A 27,861-nucleotide genomic window follows, 5' to 3' on the forward strand; every position below is an offset into this window, starting at 1 on the left:
ATGTGGGTCTCTGCGTTGGCTCCTCAAAGTTTATGTGTAGATAACAGCTCTGAGTTTCAGGCTTTTAAAAAAACCTCAGCCAAATATTTCTATATCAGTTTAATTATCTCCATATTTTGAAGGTTTTCTGGACCTAAGTTGTGTATCTCAAGAGCTTAAGAGTTCTGCCTGCAAATCCCAGCCAGGTCATTGTTTACTTTTGGGACCATTTTCCCAAAATTGGGGAAACAGTGCATTAATAATTTAATTTTAGGCACCATTTTCGGACTGCTCATAGTTTGCCATCTGAATATATGCTAAGCACAAATTCACTAAGTACTGGATAATACTTATCACCGCACCTTAGAATTCTGGAGTGAGTAAAAACTGGAATAAGAGAAAACCCTAATTATTGGAGGGATGGGTTCCAGTGTCATCTTTTTACTTTGAGAGATTAGATTATTTTATTACTTTCTGTCTTTGAGATTAACTTTTCCTTTTGTTTTAGGATTTTATGTGGGGAGGGTAAATGGCAAGTAGAATAGTTTCCATTTGTCTTCCTCATTGTTCTGACTGCTGCAACATTCTTGTTTCTCCTCTTAGAACAGAAAAATACAGGGGAAAAAGGCAAAAAGAAAATATTTGTAAAAGCTAGTGCTGATAGTTGTAGGGCTTCAAGAAGTGAATGATGACTAGCCAAAACGAAATAAAATCAAGTGAGCACAGGAGACAGAAGAAATAAGTTCAAGAGAAGGGTGTAGCTGTGGAAGTGCAGTTACTGACCAGTGAACTATCTCCTGTCCCTAGGGAATAAAATCTGATTTCTAGTTATTTAATATATGTTAACGCTTCTGATGCTTGGGCTTTTGACTGGTCACTCTCCCCCTAGTATGGACAGAAGGACTGACAGTTGTGTTGGCTTTGTTTTCTCCTTTCTAGATCCAAAAAGGAAATTACTTTCCATCTTTTTACACTATGGTGTGTTACTTTTAGGTGTAGGGAATCTAGGAAAAGTTCTAGTTTTTGTGAATGCAGTGAGTAGAGGAAACCCTGATGCCAGCACTGCAATAAAGCAGCATTAGAATTAATTCTTTGCCATCTGTCTGTTGCTGACCCAGTCGTTCAGACACCACAAGTGGAGCTGTTATAAAATTATGCAGAATCCCCTTGAGTTAATAGGATTTTGCATACTAAAAATGTTTACTCATGTAATCAGTAGCAAAGAACATCGAAGCATCTCATATGTACATAATGAGAACGGTTGTAGCTGCAGCATCTATTCCTTTGAGTAACCTCCATTATGTTCTTTTCTCAGAAATCTAAAAGGATGATTCTTTTGAATTGCTGCTTAGAAAATTGATGATATGAAAACTGTGCAATTCTGTAAAACAGAAGTATCCAGACATGGAGAAATTTGTGTGTTGCTTTCAAGGCTTGCCAAAGCGTTATTTATTTTGATGAAAATGAGCAGCAGAGTTTGTATCTAGCATTAGTGTCCAATGAATGTAGTGTAATTTTACCACAAAAAAAAACAAAACAAAAAAAGATGTGCATGTGTTCACTTCTTACCAAATCTCAGTGCTTATTAAAACAAGCATGGGTTTACTGGATCATCTGGAAGGAAAACTAGTCTGGGCTGAACTCTGTGCCACTTATTTCAGGTATCCCACACTGTGTACACATCTCTGCCTGGGATCTGGCTGTCCTTTTTGCCTTTTCGGTGTGCAGCAGAGCTAATGTTGGAATGGCATTGCCAGGCGTTGAGGCCATGAAAAAGCTTGTCTCTGTTTCCCAATTCAACACCTAAGCTTTTATTAGCTACCTTTGAAGGAATATGTTTCATCCTCGCTGATGACTGGGGCCCATTAAGTTAGTGATCAGTGTTCAGTACAGCTGATGTCACCCATAGCCGAAAGTTCGTCTGTGACTGTCAACCTTAACAGATTGTGCTGCTGATGGGATGTACTCTGCAATAACAGAATGTGGGTCAGCAGAAATGTCTCTGTATGGTTTTTGTGGGGTCGCCCCGCTAATGAATATTAACACTTGTATGGATGTGCGGTGAATCTTCTCCGTCTTCCCCGTGTATGTTCCAAGTAGATTACGGCAATTCCTGCATCACCGTCCTCGGTCTAAGTGTGAGAATTTTGTGTGTACTGTGCAGCTCGGTTAAAGGCTGACTAGCAATTAGAGTTAAGATGAAACCTGTGCCTCATCATTATACTATATTGCCAATTCTGTTTATTAATCACTTACTTATCCATCCCGTCTTGGCTGGGTAATCTAAGTACTTTATACACTAATTATTCTGTGCTAACAGATGGAAAAAAACCATCGGCATTACAGAGCTGGAAGTGCTAGCTAATAACACACTGTTATATACATTATGCTTGGCCATTTTTCTTTTGAAGCAACTAAAATCGGAACAGGTCTGTGCTTTCATTTGTAGCACTGAACTTGGACGTGCCCTCAACCATGCCTGCTGTAAGTACTGCTGATGCCTCCATACCATTCGTACCTTATGATAGAGCTTGCTGAAACATGATGTTTGCCACCAACATACAGTACATCGATTTACAGCTCTCATATACTGGCTTATGAAATGCTGAACTGTAACTTCTCTTCCAGCTATAGGTTAGCTTTAAAGTTTCCAGTGGTTTTAGTTTGTTTTTTTTTTTTTTTTGACATTACAGTTTCTATTTTATTAGTAAAACCTCCCAAAATATCCTTTCAGAAAAGCCATGATATCCTATCAACATCCATAGCTACTTAGTTTTCCACACATTTTGTGTGCTCCTAGATTAATGTAAAATAATTTCTTACCTATCTGGCAAATACTAATCCAGTAACTCAGAAATATCAGAGTTTTGCACTGTTTACAAGCTGTTCAAATTCTGTTGTGTAAGTTAAAATGAACATATACCTTGTTTATCATGTTCTTCCTTTTTCTTTTAGTGAGCAGAAGCTCTATATGAATAATTCATATGTTTTCATATGGGCTATAAAGCACTTTCAAGCTTAGAGCTAATAGAGCTAATAATTAGTCAGTGTTTTTGAAGCATATGTGTTCAAATATACAGAAGAACCATTTAGTGACACCTTTTAATGGCAGAGTTGTACCTGAGAATGATTTCTCTCTCCGATGTACCTTATTATTGACCATTGCTATCCCAAATCAGCAAGGGTTATTAATGCACTTTTGTTACATAGATGGCAGGAGGAGCAGCAACCTTCCAGGTCCACTGCAGGTAGAACTGTTCCTTTCAGCATGTTGGCTGTACATCTGTTTTCAATTGCTCATGTTTTTGCCAGATTTGAATCGTTTGAAATGAAATTTTCCATGCCTGGTATCTCAGGCGGCATTGTTCGGAAAAACAAAATGATTCAGCTATTTCGGAATATGGGTGAGGGAAAACATGTGTTGTTTTGCTCATAGTGAAAAACTCTGTTGACCCACCTCTCCTTGTCCCATCTCCCCTGTTGTGTTATGCTGCTTTGTTTTGCTTTGTTTTCTTTAATTGCCCTGCATGCTGTCAGCGATCTCCACGTTAATAACGTGGCAGTGTAAACCAGTTTGCAGTCTGACTCAAATACAGGGGCTCCAAAACCAGACGGCTTATTTGGAAGCTGAGCTGGCTGGGGGGAATATAGACAGGCGCAACTGGGGTAAGTAAACATTGAGCTTGGAGATGGGTGAGAAAGTACAAGAAAACTGAGACTCGGGCTGGGAGCCTGAGCCTGAAAGAGTAGAGTGAATGGAGCAAGACCAAGATTGATAAGGGTCTTGGGGAGATTTTTAATCATCAAGGGCAGAAGAGAAAGAAAGTCAGATTAGAGGGAAATTGGGACTGACTGTATAAAAAGGGAGTCTCGCTTGGGTGGTGGTACTGGGGAGGAAGCCTCGGATTGGAATGACTGAGCTGGGAGGCCAGGGAGGATGGGGCTGTCGCAAGGTGGAAGTGCATGCAATGCTCCCAGCCCTGCTAGTGCTCTGGGAAAAATTAATCTTGTTTATTATCTGGCATATTGCTATAATGGCTTCCCAAACCCCAGTTTTGATTTAGTTTATTATAATTTTGAATTTAATCTTTTTGATGAAATTTACAGGCAAAGGTCAAGAAGTTTTTCTCAGGTATTTTTTGTCTCTGACTCGTTTTTGAAAGGGTGAAACTCTGAGAAAGCTAATTTTAAAACTGAAAATCTCTGTCTGGTGCCTCCAAAAGGCATCTTTACAAATAAAAAGTAATGTTTTCTCTCTTGATGTTAAAATATGTAACTGCCGTGTTAATGGAGCATACGAATTACACAAGGACTTTGTTTTTGCCAAGTATTTATTTTCATCCTAATTCCTTTCCTGAAGCACCTGTGTGAAGAATGCATCATTGAATATTGTGTATTACTGGCAAAAAACATAGCTCTTTTCTCATGATGCTTTCTGCCTTTAGTCAGACTTTCAGCTTTTTCCAGCTTTTGTCCTGATTTGAGTCAAATGGAATTTATTCATATTTGCTTTGGTTGTTTTATTTTTTTTTATGTTAGGTCCCTGCTTGTGTTGATCAGTTATGTTGTGTTTTGCAGTACAGAAATAATAGTAAAGGACAATCTGTCATGGAAGAGTGTACAGTCTAATTTACACTTACTCATTATTTGTGATATTTAGATATTGATAGGGAAAGATTTAAGGTTTTAATCATGTAAAAACCCCAAAAGTACTAGAATAAGTATAACAAAAAATTCTACAGAATGGCTTTTTAAGACTGAGACGTAGAGGCATTAGTAAGAATTGCATTTAGCATTTTTAAATCTACACAAGTGACCATGCCAACACAAACTATGGATTTTTCCTTTAAAGATAAAGAAATGTGTTAGTATGTATATGTATAGGCATACTTAATGTAATTTCTTAAAAAGACATAATTAAAATAAGAAAAAAAAAAAAGATAGGTCTCATGGTGATATATCCAGATGCAAACAATGATTAGTTATGATATGTTTTCTCATCACTTTACCTTGAAGTGCTTATTTGTGCAGAGGAACACACGTTCTCGTTTGAGAAAAAGGCTTTTTGGGAATTTTACACATCGCCTTGGGCATGTTTATGCCTTTGTGGTGCTGATGATATGTTATCTGTTAGGGAATTAGGGGAAATGCTGTCAAATGAGAATATTCCTGAGAATAGTAGAGATACGAGGCATTGTTCCAAGTAGCGCTTCCAACAGGAGAGTGCTTGATGGCAAGTTAGAGGTGACCTCGAGTGTCAGCAGAGTTCCTGCTATTGTCAGTTTTGAAGTACTGACAAACTGTTAGGCAGATGCTTCTCCTCACTGGCACATGAAGTACAATTACCAAAGGTCAATATTTGGTTCGTTATACACCTGGTGACAAGAAGATAACAAAGCAGAATGTAATACTCTTGCTGAAAACACAAGACGGCAAAGATGGTTCTGCCTCAACTACTTCTGAAGATATTGCAGCTACTTTTGAAAATTCGGACCTCAGCCTAAGGGGCTTTCACTAATACTCTCACTTGGCTTGATAAGGGCTGGATACAGTAAGAGATACAGGAGCAGAAAAATACATAAGGGTACAGAATGGGGTTAAAATTCATTCACCTTGACCCAGGGGTGGTTTGCGTAGTGCTGGCTGATCACTCCTAACCTTTGTCTTGACCCCTGTCATTTTTCAGAAGAGCAGACAAATGGAAGTAATATAGGCAAACATAAAGAATTTAAATGATATGATTATCTCTTATTGAGAAGGGCAAAATATTGCCACACTTGGAGAAGCTAAAAATTCTTACTGCAGAGTGTGTCTTTTTTTAAAAAAAGCTGCTGTTGCTGCACAGTTGTTATGTGACTGTGAACTTACGGAGGAGGGTCCATTTAACCATCTTTTGTTTTGTGCTTCATGCAAATGATCGGAGACCCTTTTTTTTTTTTTCTTTCCTTCCCCTTTGCGCTTTCTCTCCCCACTCAGGCAGGGGTGTCCAGCTGAAATGCCTCAGATGTTCTCACATGCAGCAGGATTTCCCTGGGAAAAACAGAGTGTCTCTGAGGTAGCTAGGAGCCAATCTGTTTGTTTTTCCACCAAATGGGTAAACTTCCAAAAGCTCAGACGCAACTGAAACTAGGTTATAAAAGGGAACAAATTAAGCAAACTAAATTGTAAAGGTCACTACCAGTTCTTGCCTCAATGTAAGAAAAGCTCGTGTGTGATTCAGATGGGATTAATTGTCATGGGTGAAGTTGCAAGAGGCAATGGAGATTTGTATAATCTTAATTTAATTATAGGATTTTGATAGCAATATTGAATATTGCTCCTGCGATTTTATTTATACTGTATCCTAGAAGAGAAGGCAGCAAGGGTAAGTTCTTAAATAGCCTGATCATAGCTGAGCAGTCACACACAGCATGTCTTATCCTTGTAAAAAGGTCAGCAGTGACAACTGTGCGTATTTTTTTCTCTAGCTCTAAAGAGTACTGTAAATCTTGTTATTGGAAACACTTTGTTTCATTGTTGTGTCCATCAGAAGACGTTTTTCTATTTTTATTGGTTTAGAGCAAATTTGGGGTGAATAAATGTTGTGTCTCTAAGACATGAAAAACCCCCGTTAGTCCTAAGATGGGAGCTATATGAACAAGATTAATATAAAATGTCCATTTATTTGTATTGCGTTGTTGCCAGGGTTTTCCTTGTATTGAAATGGAAATGACAGGCACCGTATAAACATCTAGAGAGTGACAGATAACCAGTATTTTTTTTCTCAGTGTTCTTGCAGAAAAGTATATTATATCAGACCCTGCTCCAGATTTAACAGCGGGAGAGATGAGAGATGATGTCCTTTTCTGAATTCTTGATTCCTGTACCTGTTTGTGTGGTATAAGAAGGTTAAACCTTATGGGAAATTTGTTTCACAACTCATAGATAAGCATGCTTGTGGTAATCTGCTGCATTTAAATTTTTCTTATTGTTAAACCATGTCATTTTGAGATATTAATACCATTCAGTTTCTCTATAAACATAATACCTTATTACACTTTGTATGCTGCTATTATGTGTGTGTAATAGCTTTAGTGACACTGAGTGAATTAGTCAATACTAATGAACCAGGAATATCAGAGAACCTGAAATCCACCTTTTGTGCTGAGGGTGCTTCTGCCATGATGACCAGGATGCCCAACTGTGCCCTGCTGTTCTCCTGTGTTCCTCTGTCTGCTTGTATCCAAAAGGATTGTCACAACTTCAGACTAGATATAAGGAAGACATTTTTTACGATGAGGGTGGTGAAACACTGGCACAGGTTGCCCAGAGAGGTGGTAGATGCCCCATCCCTGGAAACATTCAAGGTCAGGTTGGACGGGGCTCTGAGCAACCTAATCCAGTTGAAGATGTCCCTGCTTATTGCAGGGGGGTTGGCCTAGATTACCTCTGAAGGTCCCTTCCAACCCAAACCATTCTATAATTCTATGAACTTACACTTGCATTTCTGGGCAACGGTGATATTTTTATTTTGTGTCCATGCAGTGCTGAGCACAAGCTGTGAGTGGGACTCGTGGGCACTTCAGGCCTGCGAGTATGGGCTAATGATCCTAGTTATGATGGATGGGGGATGTGGTTGCATGATCTCTTGCTTTTGTATGGCTATAAAGGCTATTCAGTGTTCATTTCTGGCAATATCTGAGTGAGTTCTTGTTGCTTATAAAAATGGAGGATCTATGCCTCTAGGATAGACTTAGCATCTTCTTGCATTGCCATTTGGAGAGAACATTCGTGACAAGCAGTTGGCATACACTGCCGTCCTGTGTCCGTCTTCGTCAGAGTATGTTATTTCATTGACTTTTATGAGGCCGCTGTTTCCAAAGGTTTTATTATAGTTAACCCACAGAGTTTGGAATGAATCCACCAAATGTATTAGGTAAAATAATTATAGTATTTTATTAACCCAATGCATTTTATCCTAAGGGCTTTCAAAAAGCATTTCCAGCCATTTGGGTTAGCAGTTTAAGCAACACTGTATTATTAAGTGTTTGCAGAATTGAATCCCATGAACAGTTTTTACTGTGAGATGGTGGGCAGTACCCACTGTCTGCTGTGAGTAGGAAGACATCTTTCTTAAAGTGTTTGGGGAAGAAGCTGCTAATATAGCACATTTTGGCTTTTCTATGAGGTAGGACTGCCTTCAGAGGGGCAAGTTTTTACCCCGCAGCAGCACAGACCTATACACACTTGAGCTGAATTTTCTGTATAACCTGATGTTTACTGTAATTTCAAGGAAAGCAAAATCTAGCAAATAGCACACTTGCTCAATCTTTTTCTAAAAGGGTTCTGCTGAAGAAGATTGCATTTCATGGCTTTTTGACTTAGCATATTATTGGGGGGCGGGGGGGAAGAAAATTAAGTCAATTTTATTACTGGCTGTGTCTTATCTGATTCATCTGATGCTGCAACCTGGCTTTATCTGCTTTTAGTAAATACTCCTTTGAAATTGCTGCTCGACCATGTAGCAGTAACAAGGATTATGTAATAACTGGCTTTTGATGGCTTTTTCCAGCTTGAGCTAGATTTTCCCGTGGAATGGGTCTGTAATTGTAAATGTGTGTGTATCACACCGTTTGCTTTTTCTTTTCCATATTAATTATTAAAACACAAGCGTAGAAAAATGCATCTTACTTGAGAATGACTTGCTAGGTGGCATTTTAGCAGAGAAGCAGAAAGAAGGTGTATTTTTTTTTTTTTCCCCTACTTTTAAAATAGATATAAACATTAAATTTCCCAATACATGCAGTGACCGTGGAGGAGGCTTAATACAATTTGTACAAAGTAGGGTAACATAAAAATCTTAGTTATTTCTCATCTAAAGAAACAGGAGGAAACAAAAGAATGCCGTGAAGTTGTGCCTGGGATGAATTTGCCTGCATGTTCCTTTTTTGCTTCCCGACATCTTTCATGGTAACTTTAATCGACATCTTTCATGGTAACTTTAATCGCCTTGCGGTGTATTCAGTTCAACGCTTTCTGGCAAGCTGGTTTTTGCATAACAACGGATCCTTTTGTCAAAGGAGTTAAGTTTGCATTTCAAAGCCAAGAGAGTGAGATGATTTAGAAGTGATTTGCTTGCATGTTGTGAGGAAAGGACTTACATTTTTTATCTTGGTGTCCATGCAGGCTTAGTTTAATCTGAAGGTATTCAGTCATGGCTTATTCATGAATAAGAGTAGTTAAGTTTTAAGAATGCAGTTGTGTATGTTTATGAAAGGACAGTGTAAAATAAAATACAGGTTCTACTTTTTAAATCATAGTAACATTACTGGAAAATGAATGAGGCTGCCTAAAGGCATTTGAGGTGTTGTTCCAGTATAGAGTCCTGCTAAGACAGCACTGCAGGACGTAAAGAGGTCATTCAGTGGGATAGCCTTCTCTTAATTTTGACTTGAATTCACTAGGCTAGTCCGCTTTGGCACTGTTTCATGGCTACTGAGTGTATTTCAGAAGAGCCATAGGGACTGTAAAATCTCTTGCAAGCAAAACCAGCATTTTAGCAATGAAAATGTGCCAGGACTGTTACGCCTGCAGCATACTTTTTTGATAATACTCAGCTAAATACATACCGTGTATTTGGATGCACATTGTTGTATGTTTGTTTATTTTTAAAATATTAATTACTAAAAATATTTAGGGTAAAATGCTAGTTCCTTTCAAGTGGATAAAAATTTGTTTGATTTCACTGGGGAAGTGTGTTCCTCACACTTAAGATTGTTTCAAAGCCATGCCACCGAATCTTTCTATGTAATCTATTCTACTGAATATGATTATTTTTAATTAACGTTTCCTGATTTTAGTACCGTGCTGTTCTTTTAAGTTATCCAAAAATTGCGCACTGCATTGGAACAAATAACTTGTGTTACGCAAAGTCTTTAGCTACTAATAGATATTTTGCTGTAGCTGAAAACAAGATGCTTTCTCTTCTGAGTGAAAACTTCGTAAGAGTTTTGGGAGGCAAGAACAGTGCTTGGGAGGCTATGGTTGTAATTTCTTTTCCATTCCCTGAACAGTGTGGGACGTTGCTGCATTCCCTACAGTAGCCTCTGCTGCACAAGTCTCTTTGTCATTGCCCAGCTGAGACATTGACCTTGTCCCCTCCATTGTGGGGCACCTTCCATGAGGCTTACGCTCCAAGGGTGTGAAAAATGCTTAGATCTTGGTGCTGAATGTAGCAATGCCTGAAGTTTAAAGACCTAGTCTTTGGTTACTATTAAAAAATAGGCAGGGTAGCAGCATGAGATGGTCCTCACCTGGGAAGCCGTTGAGATTGCTTGGAGGGCTTACGTAAGGGACTGCACCCAGCACAGCCGAGCTGCCTGCTGCTGCGCTCAGGAAGGCACCGATACTTTGACCTTAATACTAAGGCGAAGTGATCGTGGCAAGCCTTTGTTTAAACAGTGCTAAAATGATCAAGGGAATGATGAAGAGCCTCAAAGAAATATTGGCCCTTTCCCATAATTTATATTTTCAGATGCTAAAACTAGTTGTTGAGCAAATGTAAGGTATCTATTTTAAGATACTGCATGTCAATATCTGACTACAGATGGCTCCATGAATCATAGTTGGAAGAAGGAAAATGTTAGACACTAAGATATTGTTGCTAAGAGATTTTTGTACACAGTATGCTAACATGTGCTGGCAAATTTGGGAACAGTAGCAGCAGCATGCTTTTGGAGAAAAAAAATTCAGTGGTGAAGAAACTGTCTTTAAAGGACTATTTAAAGGATAGTAACATTATTGTGCTTTGTTGTATCAAGAACTGATGAAGATGAAATTGTCTTTCAAGCAGATAACATACAGAAAACATCCAAAAGGTAAAGCTAATCCTACTATCCGATGAAACAGAAAGTGGAGACTAGAAAGAAAAAAAATATATACTTTGGGGTTTAAATTAAGCAAGTTTCAAGAAGATTAAAGGTGATGGTTGCTGATATTTTGCCATCTACTGGACATCAGATATATTAATATACAAAGTTAGTTCCTTTCAGAATGCATAATATTAAGCTTGTATTATAATTGAAATTGTTAAGAATTATTTTCTGTCCAGGAAAGAAGCATGTATGAAAATGCTGAGTATGATTTTTTTACTTATATTCTTTCATAACATTACAATAGAGTAATTTAGGAAAATTGCCAGCATTTTATTGTCCTGGGTTATTTCTGCGTTTAATATAAATCTTTACTGACTATTATTTAAGGAAAAAAATACTAAATTTTACTGCTTTTCTTTATTCTATATATATCTTATTCATCTTATTTCGGTGAGTTTTACTGAAACTTGAAAATGTTATACCTGAAATAAAGCTTCGAATTGATAAAATTAATTTTATCAATTAATTTTATTTTATCAAATAAAACCTTTCAGTTCTGATATATTTTCAACAAATCCATTATTATTATATGTACAAAATATTACACAACTATAAACTTCTCAAAATAGTAATTTGCTTCTGACATATTTCTAATTGGATGTATGACATCTCAACTTCAAAACTGATTACTTTTTAATAAAGTTTTGGAGTGTAAATGTAAATGTGTGTCTCCATAATGTAAATATATGTATCTTCTTGAGGTCGTGTTTCATGTCATCCATATTATATGTATTCAGGAGCGCTGTTAGAAAGAGAGAATTAGTGATATTAATAGTATATTAATCAAGCATTTGGTTTTATTCTATAATGAGGTGAACTAAGAAGCTTCTGCTAGTTTTATTTTACAATGTTGTAGCCTTAAAGTCAAACCTCAACTATAATGAATACAGCTACAAAATGTGGGGTGATACTTTGCCCTTTGATTTTGGAAAGTAAAATACAGAATTCATGATTATTCAGCATTTCTATTTTAGATTATATAGTTATTGTAACTGTATGGAATTTTCCAACTGGTTCAGAAAAACACCCATTTTGTGGTATTTATTGAAATCTTAATGTCTTCTCTAATTGAAAATACCTAAAGTCTATGTTGTGATTTGAGCTCAGAACAATACTTTTCAAATTTTCATTCAACATTTTCCTAAGGTATCACAAAAGAATGTATTTCCAAAGGAAACTGAGTTCTAGATATGTTCATGTATTTATTGAATAAACACACCTTCATGTACGAGCTCTCTGAAATTGTGTAAGAAACCAATAGTGTTTGCTAAGTACATTTTTCTCCCACACCTATGGAAAAGAAATTTGGAATGCAGATTGCTTCTTGCTTTTCCAAACCGAACTCCATCTGTACTACTGAAGAGAGTTTTAAAATCTACATGCTGCTCATATATGAGAACCACGAATGCATATCGATTTAAGATTTTTTTTGTTTTGTTTTTTTCTTTTTTTTTTTGGAGTCTGCAGAGCATGCTGCATGATTTTGTGTCACTGTTTATCAGGGATGGGACCTCATCGTGCTGTGTGCTGCACAGGCATGCACAGACATGAGAGCAGGGTCTTCGCACTTAACAACCTAAATTTAGCTTTCTAATGTCCTGGTGGATGACTACTGCATGCTTGATGGTACACAGTGACAAACTTCCAAGTGGCTTTAGACTCCAAAAAGCCTTTACCTCTTCGTTTTATTAGGGAGAGCCTTTCTTTCGACAGGACATGGCAGAAAGGCGTTGAAGTTGAACTATGTTGCCTTTTCATTGCCCCACAGTAAGCATCATTAGATTTTCATATCAAATGAGAAAGGTTTCTGTCTCCAAAAGTGATGATTATAATGGAATGGTTTAGAGATTGCCTTGCTGTTGGATTATCACCTCTTTCTTGATATTGCAGCTATTGGGTGAATTGTTGATATGATTTTTGTCTGGAAACTTATGCTTATTAAAAATGATAACACTTCTTCTATTTCCAATATTAAGAAAACACATCCTAATTATGACACATGGAAGAGCTTTTCAGGTGGTCTTTTCGTTAAGGAAGTGATCCCAACCATTCCTCCTAAACCACTTGTGTTCATTTCTCACGAGCCTCTGCTGATTGTGAATCCTGTTGCATAACGGCTGTGACTGCTCGAATGGTGTTTCTTCATTGTTAAAATAATACAGTCCTTAGTGGTACAATACATAATTTATGTTTTTCTAAGTCTGTGATTTAAGTGGAAGGCAATTTCTGGAGAGTCTTATGGTTAGTCTCATTCACAGGGTTGTATCACCTCTTCCTTTCAGTTCCACCTGCAACGGGAACACGTAGGGTAGATGTACCTCAGAGGATCCTGAATGTTCATCTGCGTTTCTGCCGCTTGGCTGAGACTGAGCAAAGCCAAGACTCAAGTCGCATTTTGTTCTGGGATAGAGCTATCTCCTGTAATGTATAGTGCCATACCTGAACTCATTGCTCTTTCAAGCTTTCTTGAAAGACCATCATTTAGTGAGCACTGCTGGGTAGCAGAGACAATGGAAGGGTGAAACATCAGCCCTGAAGGAAAGAATAATGAAATGTACTTTCATCAGGAAAGTGAAATTGTCTGGAAGAGAAGAGGGAGAAAAAGGCGGGGGGGGGGGGGGAGTGCTGACTGTTTTATCATGAACTGCTTATTGTGAATTGCAGCTACAACTGGGCAGCCCAAGCAGCTTCCTCTGCTCTCCATTTAGGCAGAGCATTTTAAAGCTTTACGTCTCGCCTGGTCTCAAATTGAAGCGTGTGCAGAAGGAAGTGCAGCAGCCTTGATTGAGAGTGAAACAGAAATGAGCTGAGAGATGCTTTCCTCACTCCCATGTGGAAAGTTTGGCAAAGTTCATTGGCTGGGTTTAAGAGGAGACGATTTCAATTTCTGTCTTTTTTGTATTGTTTCTTATTACGTGGAGCAGTTTGTTCCAAAGAGCGATAATGTAGCATTAGTTTTGGTGCTTGCCTTTCAGGGACTAACCTATAAAGCTCTAAAATTGTATTTGCTAACAGGCTACAAAGATCTTGCTCTAATTTAATATAAACTCTACCTGTGATACATTTCAAGAGCGGAAAAAATCAATTGTGAAAGGTTAGTGACAGGTAAAGTGTATATATAATTTCCAATTTCCCGAAAGGAACAAAACACTGCATTAATCACAATCAAAAAAATCTAAATACTTGAATGTAAGGAATTGATATATTGACAACTGCATTTGTGAGGCTGAGAAGAGAGACGTTGGTGAGTCAGTGCTGCTACTTATATCTGGTCCAGAGTCTGAAAACATTACGAAACTGTCGCACTGAAACCTGTAACTGGACATCTGTCAGGTTTCACTGTTTATACAAAGTAGTCTTATTTGCCATCATTTAAACAAAATATCTTGGGGGAACAAGATTCAGGAAAGCAGAACTAACCAGATGCGTCAAATGTTTAATTTCTGAATTGACTTCTGAAAGCCAACTTAAAAACTGCCTGTATCCAGAGGGAACATTTCTGACTGTAAATATCGGAGAACCAGAGGACAGGAACAATGCTATGCCAGGAGAAAGAAATACCCTCCTAAAGGTGCCACACCAGTTTCATTCCTCGCCCAGTGCCCTGTGCTGGACTGGCAACCGTGTGGTGCCCCCATCTCCTGCCTGCTCCCCCCAGTCTCTGCGTCACAGCTACTTCATTCATTCAAGTTTCTACTTCACTGAGCTGTCACTTAGTTACCATCCATAGCAACTAGCCAAGTGTCAATTAAACTCCTTCCCTTCTTCGCTAAATTGGTGGCAGAGCATCTGGCGTTGCCTGGCATGGCAAATAGTGAGCCACTGTAACCAGTTGCATCATTTGAAAGAAACATCTGTCTGTGAGACAGTAAGTGAGACGATGGGGTGATGGTAACAAGCTTTGCTTCTACCCAGGCAGAGCAAATATCCGTATAAACAGACAGCTTCTGGTCACGCTCTGCATCACGGACCCTGGCAGTGCCAACCAGCTCTTGTCTCCGCTCAGCTGCCTTGCCCCTAGAGTCGTTAACCCCGTGGCTGAGTGCTTCACAGCCCTCGCAGGGTGTCTCAGCTGTGACCCGTTTCAGTGACTCCATTAACTTTTTGTTACGATGACATTATGAAGACAGAGTGGTGTGGAAATAGGCGGTGATACCGCCAGTCTAGCTGCATGGGTTTGCCTTACTTTCTTTTGATTTTGTATGAGTTACCTCCTACTAAGATATGTCTTCCTGCTTAGCCTTACTTTCTTCTCACTTGCCTGTTGTAACTGTATGTACTTATTCAGGTCAGTCATGTATGTTATCAAATGTAACTTGAATATAATAAGGTGCCCGTGCTAACACCCTTAGTGGGGTCAGTTAAACTTGGAGGGGAGGGAGCTGATAAATGATTCGCTTTGGTTACCATCATTCATATAAAATTGCCTCTAATGATGATTAAAAAAACCCAAGAGAGTTTCTGATCTCTGTATTGTACAGTTGAATATATGGCAGAGATCCTGACTACACGTCAGTGCAGCAGATAAAGATCCTGGTTTGGGTCTGAAAGAACTGCACTTGAACTACTTAGCCGTGCTTTGCAGCTGGACTTGGATTGACGCCGCGCTGTGATGCCGCAGGTGCAGCCTTTCTGATGCTGGAGCTGATGCAAAGTAAATACGCCCTTTAAAAATAGGGCAAAAAAGTGCAGGTTTTAGTGGAAATTGTAGATGAGTGATTTTTTTTTTTTTTTTTTTTTTTTAGATGATGCATAAACAGGTTTTATCAGGTTTGCAGAATAGTGTGACTAAGGACGTGCAGATTTTTGATGTAAGATAAGGGTCTTGTGTGTGGCAAAAGGATGAAATGAAAGGACTTTTGCTGCAGGAATGAAAGAATGTGAATTACAGTAAGACTGCTGTATATGCAGTTTTCAAAAAGCTGCAATTTTTGAAGCTTCAGCATAACAGAGTCTGTAGATAGCCTCTAGTTGTAAAGTGCTACCTCCAGCCTTTCATGGCAATATTTCATGTCTGTAAACATGCATGTGATGCATTTTGATGACCGGAATCCAGTTCCTGCTGGAATTGGAAAAAAACTTTCACTGTAGTTTTGCTGGCTGGGCTACTTTTTCGCTGTCAAGAAGAGATGTCTTGTTATCCAAAAAAAAAACCCCAAACAAACCCTTCTTTCCTGCCATAACCTCTCAATTAGAAATCTAGCACTTGACTACAGAACGTCCTGAAATGCAAAATATGGCTATTTAAAAACATGTAAATTATGAAGCGTATTTTCTGTGAAGGTACTATATTAGTATTTTTTTTTCTAAAGTACAAAGAAATTTAGTACAATTATAGAACTTCAGTAAGGTTCTGATTTAGTTTTCATCTTAATTGAGGGGAGACTTTACACCACCTTAACTTGGTTCAAGCCCTGGATCTTGTGAAGACCATGCACTTGCCCTAATGCATTCGTGCTCACAGTTTTATTTGAACACCCTGTAACTTTGGTTCGGGATAAATTTTGATGGAAACAGAAGCCGTGGTTGCTGTGCTTTGTAGTTTGGAGCTGTAAATTTGAATGAGAATAATTTTGTATCTTTCAGATTTTTCTCTGGCTTCACTTTCTCCCACACTCTTTACCCATCAAATTCAAGTGAAGTACATTGATGTTATGCCAAGAAATATTTGTACTTTTTTACTTTTTCTTGCTTTCTTTAGATCTTAACATATTTTTCCTTCATTTTTGCTGTTAGAACTTTACATACTGTTTTTAGCGAATTGAAGTAAATTAAACTGAGAGAAATGATACCTTGAGCTTGCTGAATCTAGTGCTTGATTCAGAAGCAAGTACAAGAACAATTCTCTGTCAAGCTGTCTCTTAGATATCTGGCAATATCTTTTTTCAAGTAATAAAATGTGTTTATCACTTGAACAGCATGTTTATACTTGAGTTTTAAAATCGACTCTGTATCAAAGATTCTTTCATTTGAGTAACATGGCTGCTGTCTAGCAAGCTGCCTGTCACTGGTGAATTCCCTCTTTGAATTTTACATGCTAATTAGGGGGAATGTTGAAGAGAGGTATTATTGCTTGCTTATAATGTAGAGAAAACCCCTGATCTACACACAAAGGTTGCTTTTATGAACCTGAACCAAGCCAGGCTGCAGAATGTGAAGTTAAAGAGAGAGTATTTGTACAGTCCGCTGTTACTTTCATAGTGCTGTTTGCCAGGGCGAATCAGGAGTTACACTTTAGAACCTGTACAGAGGAGGCTGGGGGCCAGATTCTGATACATTATCCATGCTGAGAGTTTATTTCAGGAGTAGTTCCTGGAGTAAAGGTTTTCTTACTAATGGTTAAAATAGCAATGTTCAGATGGTTAATTGCATCTGTCGGCGATGAGGTGGCAGTGCACCAATCTACCTCCGTCTCTGACCTCCCTGATCTTTGCAGATACTATGGCATGCAGAAGCCTTATTACATATCTGAGAAGAAACACTTTATTTTTTCAACTGCGGTCTACAAGCAGAAGCGGGATTGAGTTAAACGAGTATTATTGATTCATAGTAATGCATTTTGCTCCCAAGAATCCATCAACGTTTGACGTAACACAGCTGAGAAGTGCCCAAAGCAAAGCATTTCTTACTGTTAATGTTGTAATGAGAAAATAATTACATGATTATCACTAGTAAGTATGGTGATATTATATGCGAGTTAATTATTTAAAGGACAAAAATGATTATATTGCACATGCCATACTCGTGGCTGCCCACTGAGGATTATTTTAAAACACAAGTATACGTGTATTGAGTATAACTGCTAGGTGCTGTACAAATGTGGAATAGGATTTCTGCCATGAAATAAATACAGGTGAAATTAAAAGAAAACATAATTAGTGTATTTAGTCTTTATGTTGGATAGAAATTTTTAATGAAACAAGAAACCATTAGCCAGGAAAAAAAGACAGAACCTGAAAAGCATTAAAAAAAAAATGGGGGGAAAACCTGGATTCAGGGCATAAACATGATAAATGCTATGTTCAGTTGTTTGTTTTAAACTTTGGTAATCTAAAAAAATTATTCTGATACTGTATTACACTTAAAATATAGTAAATTCTTTAAAATCCTTCTTGTGCTTTACTAGCCAGCCAACTTTACAACCTAAACTAAATCAGTCTGTCTCTCTATAGACCAACTATTGCTTGCTTAGGACCAAGAGATAAACCGGAGATTACTTTGCTGTGTTTGAAACCATTTTTTTAAATCTGGGTCCTTCCTCAAGGATTTCCAGGACTGTGTACAGAAAGGGATTCACGAGTAATGGCTTGAAGCATAAGGACTAATACAAGCGGAGTCTCAGGTCTAAAGAAAGGCCTTAAAATGAAGTCACCAGGAGGACTGTAGAGGGGAGAAGAGAGTGGGATAATCTGGCTTTCAACAATCCCATCTAGTTTTATTTAGGAGTGTTGCAGTGAGTTCTTTTTTCTAAGGCATTGCACCCAAGCCTGTAGCAAATAGTCTTCCTAGTACTGCGTTTCAATGAGACTTCTTCCAGTGTTGTGGTAGGGTACATGGTAAGTCTACCCCGAGCCCTACATGAGATGCACTAATGGCAGAAGAAGGCATCGTGTAAATAATCAATGTTGAATGAAAAGTGCAGAAAATATGTGCAATTGTTTTATTTTTAGGTCAAATGGATGTAATGGCCATGACTTGTGATTTAAACCTGCTCTGAGTCTACCATTAAAAGCAGATTTGGAAACTCTTAAATATATCATAGTCAAGATTTTCTGTCTGTCGTTTGTTGCTTGTGTGTAAAGTCTTCATGTTGGAGGATTTCCGTATTAGTTTGTTTTGGTTGCTAGTAAATAAAATTGTCCATTCACTTTCCTGTGGTGAGTGCAGAAATAAGGTGTTATGCTTGTTACCTGAAGAGGTATGACTCACATTAACCGTACTTCATACACCTCTCCAAGACCATTTCAGCACTTTAGTCTTCCTTTGCATTATTCTTCTTCCCTGAGGTTTGCGGAGTGGTGCAAACCAGAGGATAATCTTTCTTGGTCCTCAGCTCAGAAATTTCTCTGAGTTTTCAATCATTTCTGGTGACTGACAGTAGCCCTATAGCCAGGGGAGTCCTTAAACAAGATTTTTTAAGTGGTGTTTTTTTTTTTTGGCCTGCACCCTGTATATGCAGAAGCTTCAGTGAGAACGGTGAGCCCAGCTTCTCCCTTTTACCTACATCAGGAAAGCCACAGTGCCATTAGGGGAACAGTATCTGTTATAACATAAAGCTGCGAAGTGGAGCCAGAAAAGGCAATTGCTGAATATTCAGGGCAAAAATAGAAGAAGAAAGAGGAGACAGCAATGGCATAATCAAATCACCTTCCTCATATCCAGTGGAGATGTTTCTCTTTTTAAGTGCCTTTAGATGAGAATTTGGAAGAGGTAGTTACACATCTGTGTTCAACAACCAGGAAATAAATGAAAAAGAAAATTATTATTTTAGCACTATATTTATTAAAACACTTTAAATTCCATACATATGCAATAAGCTTTTCCAGTTCCTCTTTTTTTCGTCTTTTTTGGTGTCTTCGTGGTACCTGAATACTTGTAGTTGTTGTTACTTGTTCCCCGCTTACCCCACGTACATTGCACTGTAGCCCCTGGTGTCATTGTTCAGGTAAGTAGCGAGGCAGGAGCAATTAAAGGGAAATAATATCTTAAATGTGCCTCTCCGAGCCTGCTCCTGTAGCATTCTCCGCACACCAGTATAGCTCCCAGAGCTTTGGGGATGTTGTGTTTAATGTTCACTGCCGGTTTTGACTGCCACAACATGAAAAGCCACCGCACTTTTAGCAGTCTCCTGCGACATCCATGATCACAGCCTTCTTAGTAAATGGGGAGCCGGGGGACTGGCAGTGCTGCTTATAAATAGATTGAGATACCATTTCTCAACGTTGTTTCAGAACTGTATTGTGTGTAGCAGTTGCAGAATAGAAGTAATACACAGTTACTCCACTTTGTGACATGAAATATATGTGTATGATGTTTGTCAGTAATGTAACACGCATATGTTCCTACTTAATAAGTGATGGCAATATATTAATTGTAACTATTTTACAATCCTTTAGGTGGCTATAATAGCGGGAAATTTTGAGCTTGCTGAATATATCAAGAATCACAGGGAAGCTGATATTGGTAAGCAAAATATTTATAGACACTGAAAATAAGTTATACATGTTTAAACCCAGATTTTGCAAAGATATTAACTCTGATTCTATGTGAGATATGACTACAGGGCTGATGACAGTATCATTTCAGGGAGATTGTAAAGGTAACTTTTCTTTAAAAAATGAAGATGGGGAAAAAGCTGAAATGTTTTAAACATATGCTCTGAAAAGGAAAATTTGATAAGTAATGCAAAAGAGTGGTAGACGCTTTATTAGTATACATTAGCCAGTTTGGAACAGATTAAATACACATCCACATACCTGGCCAAACTGGCTCTTGCGGCCTGTTTTGGCATCAGCCTAATGCAGTTCTCAAGTAGGAATAGTTGGTCAGAAGAAGATACAGGACTGTGCTTCTCTGCAGTTAAATGAATATGTGGCAGAAACTGTCTATCCATATCCATAAAACCATTTCCTCTCCCCGAGTTTGGTGTGTGGCACTGGATGAAGGCTGGCGACAGGCGTTAAGGGCCCTTGACAAAAAACCTTAAGGCTTTTTAAAGGTTTTTTTTTTTTACTCGAGAGTTTTGCCATTAAAATAAAAAACAGTTTGATAAAAGTGATTTCTAATGCAGTGTAATTAAAATGAACTAAAATGCTTTAATTCAAGTTAATTAATGTTCCACAGGAACATCCTGAAGTTGAATGAAAAAAGGCATTCCATCTGAAGCAGGAGGGTCTGTTGAGTTGCCTGCACTGTTTTAACTCAGTGATGCAAATCTATGACTTGATAGCATTTAATTTATGTGGAAAACTAGGCCAGCTCACATGAAACTTAGGACTGTGAAAGAATTGCTCTGGATTAAGGCTTGCTTTCCATTTCCCTTCCTGGTTGCATATGATCTGCAGGGACATAGTTAAAAATTCTCTGTGGTAATGTGAATTCTTGTAGCACTGAGATACGTTCAGCTCTTTGCAGTACGCATCGAGAAAACTGGGGATACATGGCATAAAAGTCATAACATCTGCATAAAAGTTCGTAGTGATTTGGAAGGTTTTTACATGAGAAAGTGGGATAATTCTTTTCCATTTAAGAAGTCTTCATCCTTCTGTATTTATAAACAATCTGATGTAAAAAAAAAACCTAAAAATGAACCAGTTATTCCTAATAGGGTGAGCATCTTCTTGGTGTTTATGTTTACATATGGCTAATGGTTTTATAACTTCATGAAGATGCTGAAATGAAAGGAAATGGTTGTTCAGAGTCAAATGTTCCTTTTATTTCTGCCATGTTAGTTCTTGATAGTTTGGCTTGCATGTAGAATCAGTGCAGAACAAGTACTGCACATAGACAGTACACAGTATTATGTTTTATATTTCTCTAAATGAATTTTGTTCTCTTAAAAATAGTTGTGTACAATAAAAGAAAAAAAACTAGTAAAGGAATTACTTGCTAGTATTAATTGTGCATACACTTGCAGTGTGAGTAACTGTAAAGTAAAAGTAACACTTACAGAAGTACACTTACGAACAGTAGCCTCTAAACTGGTTTAAGTGAAACAACTTTGACGTTCATGTCGTCATTTCTTGGACTGACCAGTTCCTCACTACTTTTCCTTTCCCCCGACAAGTGCAGGTTCCAAGTTATGTCAATATGTGGGAGAAACTGGAATGTAGTTATGAAGTCGATGGATGAGACAGTCCAGGAAACAAGTGACAGCCACGTGGCTGAGGCTTTAGGCAGAACTTATTATTGCTGCCTGTAAAATCTTTCTGCAGAATTTGGTGATTTCTAGAAAAATGCTTAGAAATATATTCTATGGGAAGATTCTCCGAATTTTCCTGATGCCTTCACTTTTCCACTGAAAAACAGAAATATTGATGCTTCCATGGTTCACTTGCATTTTTTGCAAGATTGTGGTGGCTTGCATGTAACTTCGAATTAGTAGATTTGTCTTAAAGAATAAGCATTATGTTATGATGTTTCCTCCCAGCTAATTTAATTTAGCCGCGTATTTGTCCCTTAAGATTTGTTACTTAAAAAAAAAAAGTGAAGTCACCAAAATGTCTATGTCTGGAATGTCTCCCAGTTTAAAAAAAAAAAATAAAAAAAAATCAAAGAACAGTATCCTGAGCAGAAAACCTGAGAGCTAGTATGATGATGAATGTGCAGAATAATGTCAGCATTTAAACCTCAACAAGTTGGCTTTTCTTTATCTTACTTCTCTGGTTATCCACTATATTCCTGTAGTTTTGGATGTATTCCAACATTTATCATTTGAGTAATGTACCTTCTTAGAGCCCATAGGCAACGGAGTGGGAAGGAATAGCAAAGAGCTTGAGAAGTATCCTCATGAAGATAAGAAGGATAGATCATACTATGAGGTCTCTTGAGAAACATTTCATCTTTCATCCCTCAGAAAGTGTATTTTTGGTTAGATATTGCATTTTGTTATTGAAGAAGTTCATTAAACCTTGTTATTATTTTAGGCTCATTTAATAATTGTAATAATTGTAATTACTTCATATTTTGTAATTATTTAAAACTCATTTAATAATTAATAAGTTACAATTGTGGGAAGTTCTTTGGAATATGTGCAGCTTTGGGTGGGTCTCTTTTTTTTTCTATGGAGGTTTAAGCTGGTAGATGATGAGCTGTTCAAGCATTTAATAGTAAGCTTGTCAATGATATTCATGATTATTCACAATCGCATTCATTGGAAGGAGGGGCTGGTGATGCATTGGGAAAAACTCCACATTCCTCTTGATTCATTGGAAAAAACTCCACCTTGCTCTTGGAAGATTTCCGACCTAATCTTTTCACTTTGTGATCTTCATACACAGTATGTTTAGCTATAGATACTTTTAAATGCAAGCCTAATATACAGCTGAGTAAGATAAGTGGCAATACTATTTTTTTCAAAAAGAATCTACCTGCTTTCCTGGGTATGTTGTCTTAAGGATGGGAAAATTTTAATTGGTGAGAGTGATTGGAGGCTGGACCTAACTTAGTAGTTTCAAGAGCAGTTTTTTACCTGGTGACAGAAACAAGTTTTTACATTTTTCAAACTGAAGGACCTGAAATATGAAAAATAATATTTGCTTGAAATCTCTAATCTTATATAGTGAGGAACTACGCTATCCGTGTCCATCTGTTTTGACATGTGCTAATTAACATTATTCTTAGATAATTTTGTTGTCCCAAACTACTGCAGTAGGAAGTCACTTGTACTTTCAATGCAGAAGGTATTACGTGGGTGTCTTCCAGTTTGTCAGTAGTCACAAAGCTGTTTCAAGTAATGTTGCCAAAACTGCAATTATAAGGATCTAACAGCAGTAATGTAACGCTTATGATTCATGGTCCTGTGCCATGCATTGCGGTGAATGAGCTGCTTTGTTCAGTGGCGGAGATCATAGCTCAACCTTTCCGCAGAAGGAGGGTTTCACTGCCTGTGGAGTAAAGGGATGAGTCTGCAGCGTGCCGACAGCAAAAGCACTACATCTCAACACACTGGTCCACAAGAGCTCCACGTAAATAAATATATATATGCTTAAGTGCTGGGTATATCACTTATTATCTATTCCACCTTTGCCTGCCACTTATGTTTCATAGGCATTTAGAGTAGAATACCATTTTAAGCCATACGTGAAGTCTGGGATTGTTCAGTTTAGAAGAGGCTGAATTGCATGCCTTAGAGGGAGTATTTTTTGATTTTTTTTTTTTTTTCTTGGCCTGGATCCATGCCAGATCGTAATGCTAAGACTATCCCTGTTGTTGAAGATGATGGAGAAGCAGCTCAGGTGCAAAATGACCAGGGTATCCTCTAGCAGTAGAAAATTCTAATTTACAGCAGAACTACTAAATCTTTGTTCTACAGACAAATCCCACAGAGATTGTCCTTCCTTTTTCTTTTTATTTAATTATAAAGCACTTGTATTAGACAAAGGTGTTGAAATACTGAAAAACTAGGCATATATAAAATAAGCTTCTTTGCAATAATTGTAAGACTCCACACTGTTCTGTAAAAAGAAGAAAACATAAAAATATCTATTTTAGAGCCAAAAAAGGCAAAAATAATGACCCATGTTACTGGAGTAATGTAACATTGGACTGTAAGAGAGGGATGTTTGTCTAAGGTGTGTAGTGGCTGGGTATCTCGCTCAGATCTTGCCAGATAAAGACGTCTACTTAAGGCCAATGTGAGTGTATATGTTTAGTCAGAGAGACGAAGTCTGTCTGTTTCCCTTTTATAGAAACAAAATAGATAAAAGTTTGTATCCAAGGTGCCATTGGCAACCTGATTAATCCGAGGACTCCCTACCGAGGCATCTGAAAAAAAGAAAGAGGAGATTTTGCCAGTAAGGTTTCTCAGCTACGTAGAGTTGTGCTATAGAGGCCATGCAGTTGGCTAAGCTGAGTGTGTTTCAAGATAGATAAGGTCATTTAGAGTTTCAAAACCATCAGGAGGGGTCAGAGCTCATAGATGTACTCTGAGACAGCTCTGAGGAGCAGGACTGTGGTTGAAGAGCATGTACCACAACGGCCCTACCTACTTGTCTCCATGTTGCTCCTTCAGTCTGATTTCTCTCACATCCTCGTTCTGGATGGGTGCAGCTCTCTGTCTCTTGGATAATTCCACAGAGGAAGCTCATGATGAAATGAGGGGCAATTCGTAGAAGGGGAAGACCTGGAATCCAAACCCGCTGACTGTTCTCCTGACTCTGATCTCCAGTGTGTAAACGTGCAGGCAAGGTTGCACTTAAAGCAGTTCTGTTCCTTTTTGGCTGTAAGCCCTTGCGTCTCCCAGCAAACTGGAGTTTTGTAGAACCTGCTTCCGCTTAGCCATGATAGCAGCATAAAAATCTGTTAGTTATTCTATCCTATTAAAAAATTTGACCTTTTCCTCTGAAAGTTCAAATCTGTGTGGGTTCTCTCACACATGTTCTCCCTTCTTCTATCAGCACGTCGCTTCTTCCTTACCTTGCTCCTTTTCCCACCATCAATTTCCAATTAATCTTTCCATCTCAGGTAGTACGTTAGGTGTCTGGGTGACCAGTTTGTCAAAACCGTGGCATGAAAAGTATTTAGCACAGATAACTAGTTTTTTTGACTTGGTGCTGCTATTTTCAGAAACAAACTGAGAAAAAAAGCCTTGCCAATGATTCCTGTGGCTTAGTACAATAAAAGACACCTTGCTGTCATTAACAGAGAAAGTTCACTTTAGTCTTATTTCACACAGGGATGATGCAGTTTTGCAAGAATAAATTGTACATAAAAGATAAAGGATTCAGAGGAGAGGAAAAAAGGATATCACTAAAGGATTAAAAACAAGATCCAGATTTCATTGCATTTATTTCTCTTCTGAGGTTCTGTACATCAGGGAATCCCTTTTGTTTTCTTGACAGATGTTTGAAAGGTGAATAAAAATTGCCATATCCTTTAAAAAGTAATCCTATTTGAAACAAATTAAAATAATATTTTTCATAAAGCAAGAAAACCTATTACCATGAGGTACTTAGAAACTTGTTTTACAAGCAGTATGGAATACTTCATATAGCTTCTCAGATTATTTCAATTCATCATGCCCCCAAATTAGTTTTTTGAGGAATAATAACAACATTAAAGCAGCTTATTTTAATTATCACTTATTTTGAAAGTCTTTGGAACCGAGAAGTATCTTGCAGCTCAGTGACTTTTGTTCCATCTTCTTTTCTGCTTTGAGGAAGGCATTACATATATGCGTCATTAAAAAAATAATAATAATGTCCCTTTTTAAACTTCCTTTTTTTTAACAAGCTATAGCACATTTATAATGTATTTAACTTTACATGTTTATTTATTGCAAACTAAGAGAAAGTAATGGATTAAAAGACGTGATGAATAGAAAAGTTAATCCCTGATTGTTTTCATCCAGCCTGCAGCTGTCTGTGAGTAAATGAGCACAGCAGATTTAGGAAGCATTTGCTATACAGAATTTACTATCGCTTCTATAGGATGGAGGTACAAACCCCAATCATATATATAAGAATATTGAAGCTTTCATTAGATATAGATATGCAGATACTAAGTATGTTGCAAGCTGATAATCCTTTGACTTGGATAACCTATTTTTAAATCTCTCTTTTGCCTTGCTTCTTTGTGATGAGATGAATTTTCAGATGGATTAAATGACATGGGTTGTTCTTCTTCAAGTGAACAAGGTTTGTTTTATATTGTACATCTTGTCCTTCAGCAGCTCTGAAGCTAGAAGCAATAGGATTCTTTTGTTTTATTTTTGTTTGCTTTTTGCTTTAGAAAAATGAAACACATTGAGCTGGTGTGCGAGTTTTTGGTAGTTGATTAGCAGACTAACTAATACTTGGATACTGTTGCTAGGCTTCAAGTCAGAGTTCCTGTATTCCTCTATAATTATGCAGAGATATGTGTATGTGATGGTTTGTCTGTGCTTTCACATGGATTTTTTTTTTTTTTTAAATATTGAAAATCTGCTAATATGGTAGGCTTATCCTTTAAAATATACATATTCCACACTGGGCAATTGCTGTTAAAGAAAGCATTTTTCAAGTATGAGTAAAAGTATTTATTTTAGTAGGAATTGTGACTGTAAACATCTTAAGAAACATTCATTTTATTGTAGAATAAGCAGAACAGGTCTTTCAAAACACAAGGATATTAGTTGGTTTGTGGTAAAATTGCTTTTCTAACCCATTTTGTTTAATTAGATCAGAGTGATTGAGGTCAGCAATCTTGGATTTTCAGCTGCAAGTGTCTCTATTAAATGCTAGCTGTCCCAATGAATATTCTGTTTGTTTACTTATTTATTTTGGTTTGGGGAACCATGTAGTAATTTTGATTTTCATAAATCAAATGCCTGCACAATACTTCTCAAGTTAGGGGAAAGCATATTTAGAAAGATAAAAGCAAAACCAAGAAAAGACAGTAAATCAAAAGACTTAAAAATCTACAAAACTGTCAGGAGCATGCAATGACTTGTTCTATTTTTATCGCATGTTACTTAATAGAAGCAAAAGGGACACAAGTACATATTGTAGTCTTGTATATCTGTCGTTTGAATGGGCATAGCATTAACCTGTTTCATATGCTAGTGGGCATTTTAAGGTGGAAAAAGGGTGATGTTTGTGTAATCAGGATGGAAAAGACACCGAGATCTTCATTGCCCACATTTTAAATGCATATTGTTTGGTAGATTGTCATAGTCCCATGTTCCCTTTTGCAGTTTCTTTCAAATACCTCTGCTGAATTAATAATTATTTCTCACGTCCATAGAAAAAAAACATTAATGACATTAATGTAATCTGGGTTACAACCAAATGTATATTGACTGGTATGAAATACATTAGTTGCTATTATTTATCTGTTTTTCTCCGAAGGGTTGCAAGGAATAGAATGTCATATGCTCAGTCTTGTTATGTGCTAGCAAACAAATTGGAAAACTGGGAATTGTGATCTGTTAATGTAATTACATACCGAAATGTAGGACAGAGCTTGAAAAACTTACAGTAGTTTTCTTTTTCCCTTTGATCACAAGTCTTTTTTTTCTGTGTGTGTATTAGTACAAAATTGTGCAGTAATTGGTTTTATTTCAAAGTTCAAACTTTATTTTCAGAAGTTGGTTATTCTTGTTGGCCTTTGAAGTTCGGTGTATTCTGTGCATATAACGTGGAACTGCATGCAGAGTAGTGCAAATTATGTAGCGGATGGTCATTGCCTGTGATTTCTTAGGCTTACTCTAAATTTTGAGCAGGAAAGTAAGGATAGAACTGATGACATACGTAACTGCTGATGTAAGTAC

At 37.5% G+C, this 27,861-nt stretch overlaps 1 protein-coding gene across 3 annotated transcripts in view; it reads left to right on the forward strand.

Moving 5' to 3' along the window:
• Positions 1-27,861, forward strand: part of SHANK2 (SH3 and multiple ankyrin repeat domains 2) — a 326,771-nt gene that overhangs the window by 32,862 nt on the left and 266,048 nt on the right. For all 3 annotated transcript variants that reach the window (XM_087742627.1, XM_087742637.1, XM_087742639.1), the window contains exon 10: positions 20,009-20,075. In XM_087742627.1, the coding sequence (XP_087598753.1) occupies positions 20,009-20,075 (67 nt within the window). The remainder of the gene's footprint in view (positions 1-20,008; positions 20,076-27,861) is intronic.

This window comes from Nipponia nippon, unplaced genomic scaffold, assembly GCF_047370975.1.
Source record: "Nipponia nippon isolate SJK-2023a ecotype South Korea unplaced genomic scaffold, ASM4737097v1 scaffold_10, whole genome shotgun sequence".
NCBI lineage: Eukaryota > Metazoa > Chordata > Aves > Pelecaniformes > Threskiornithidae > Nipponia > Nipponia nippon.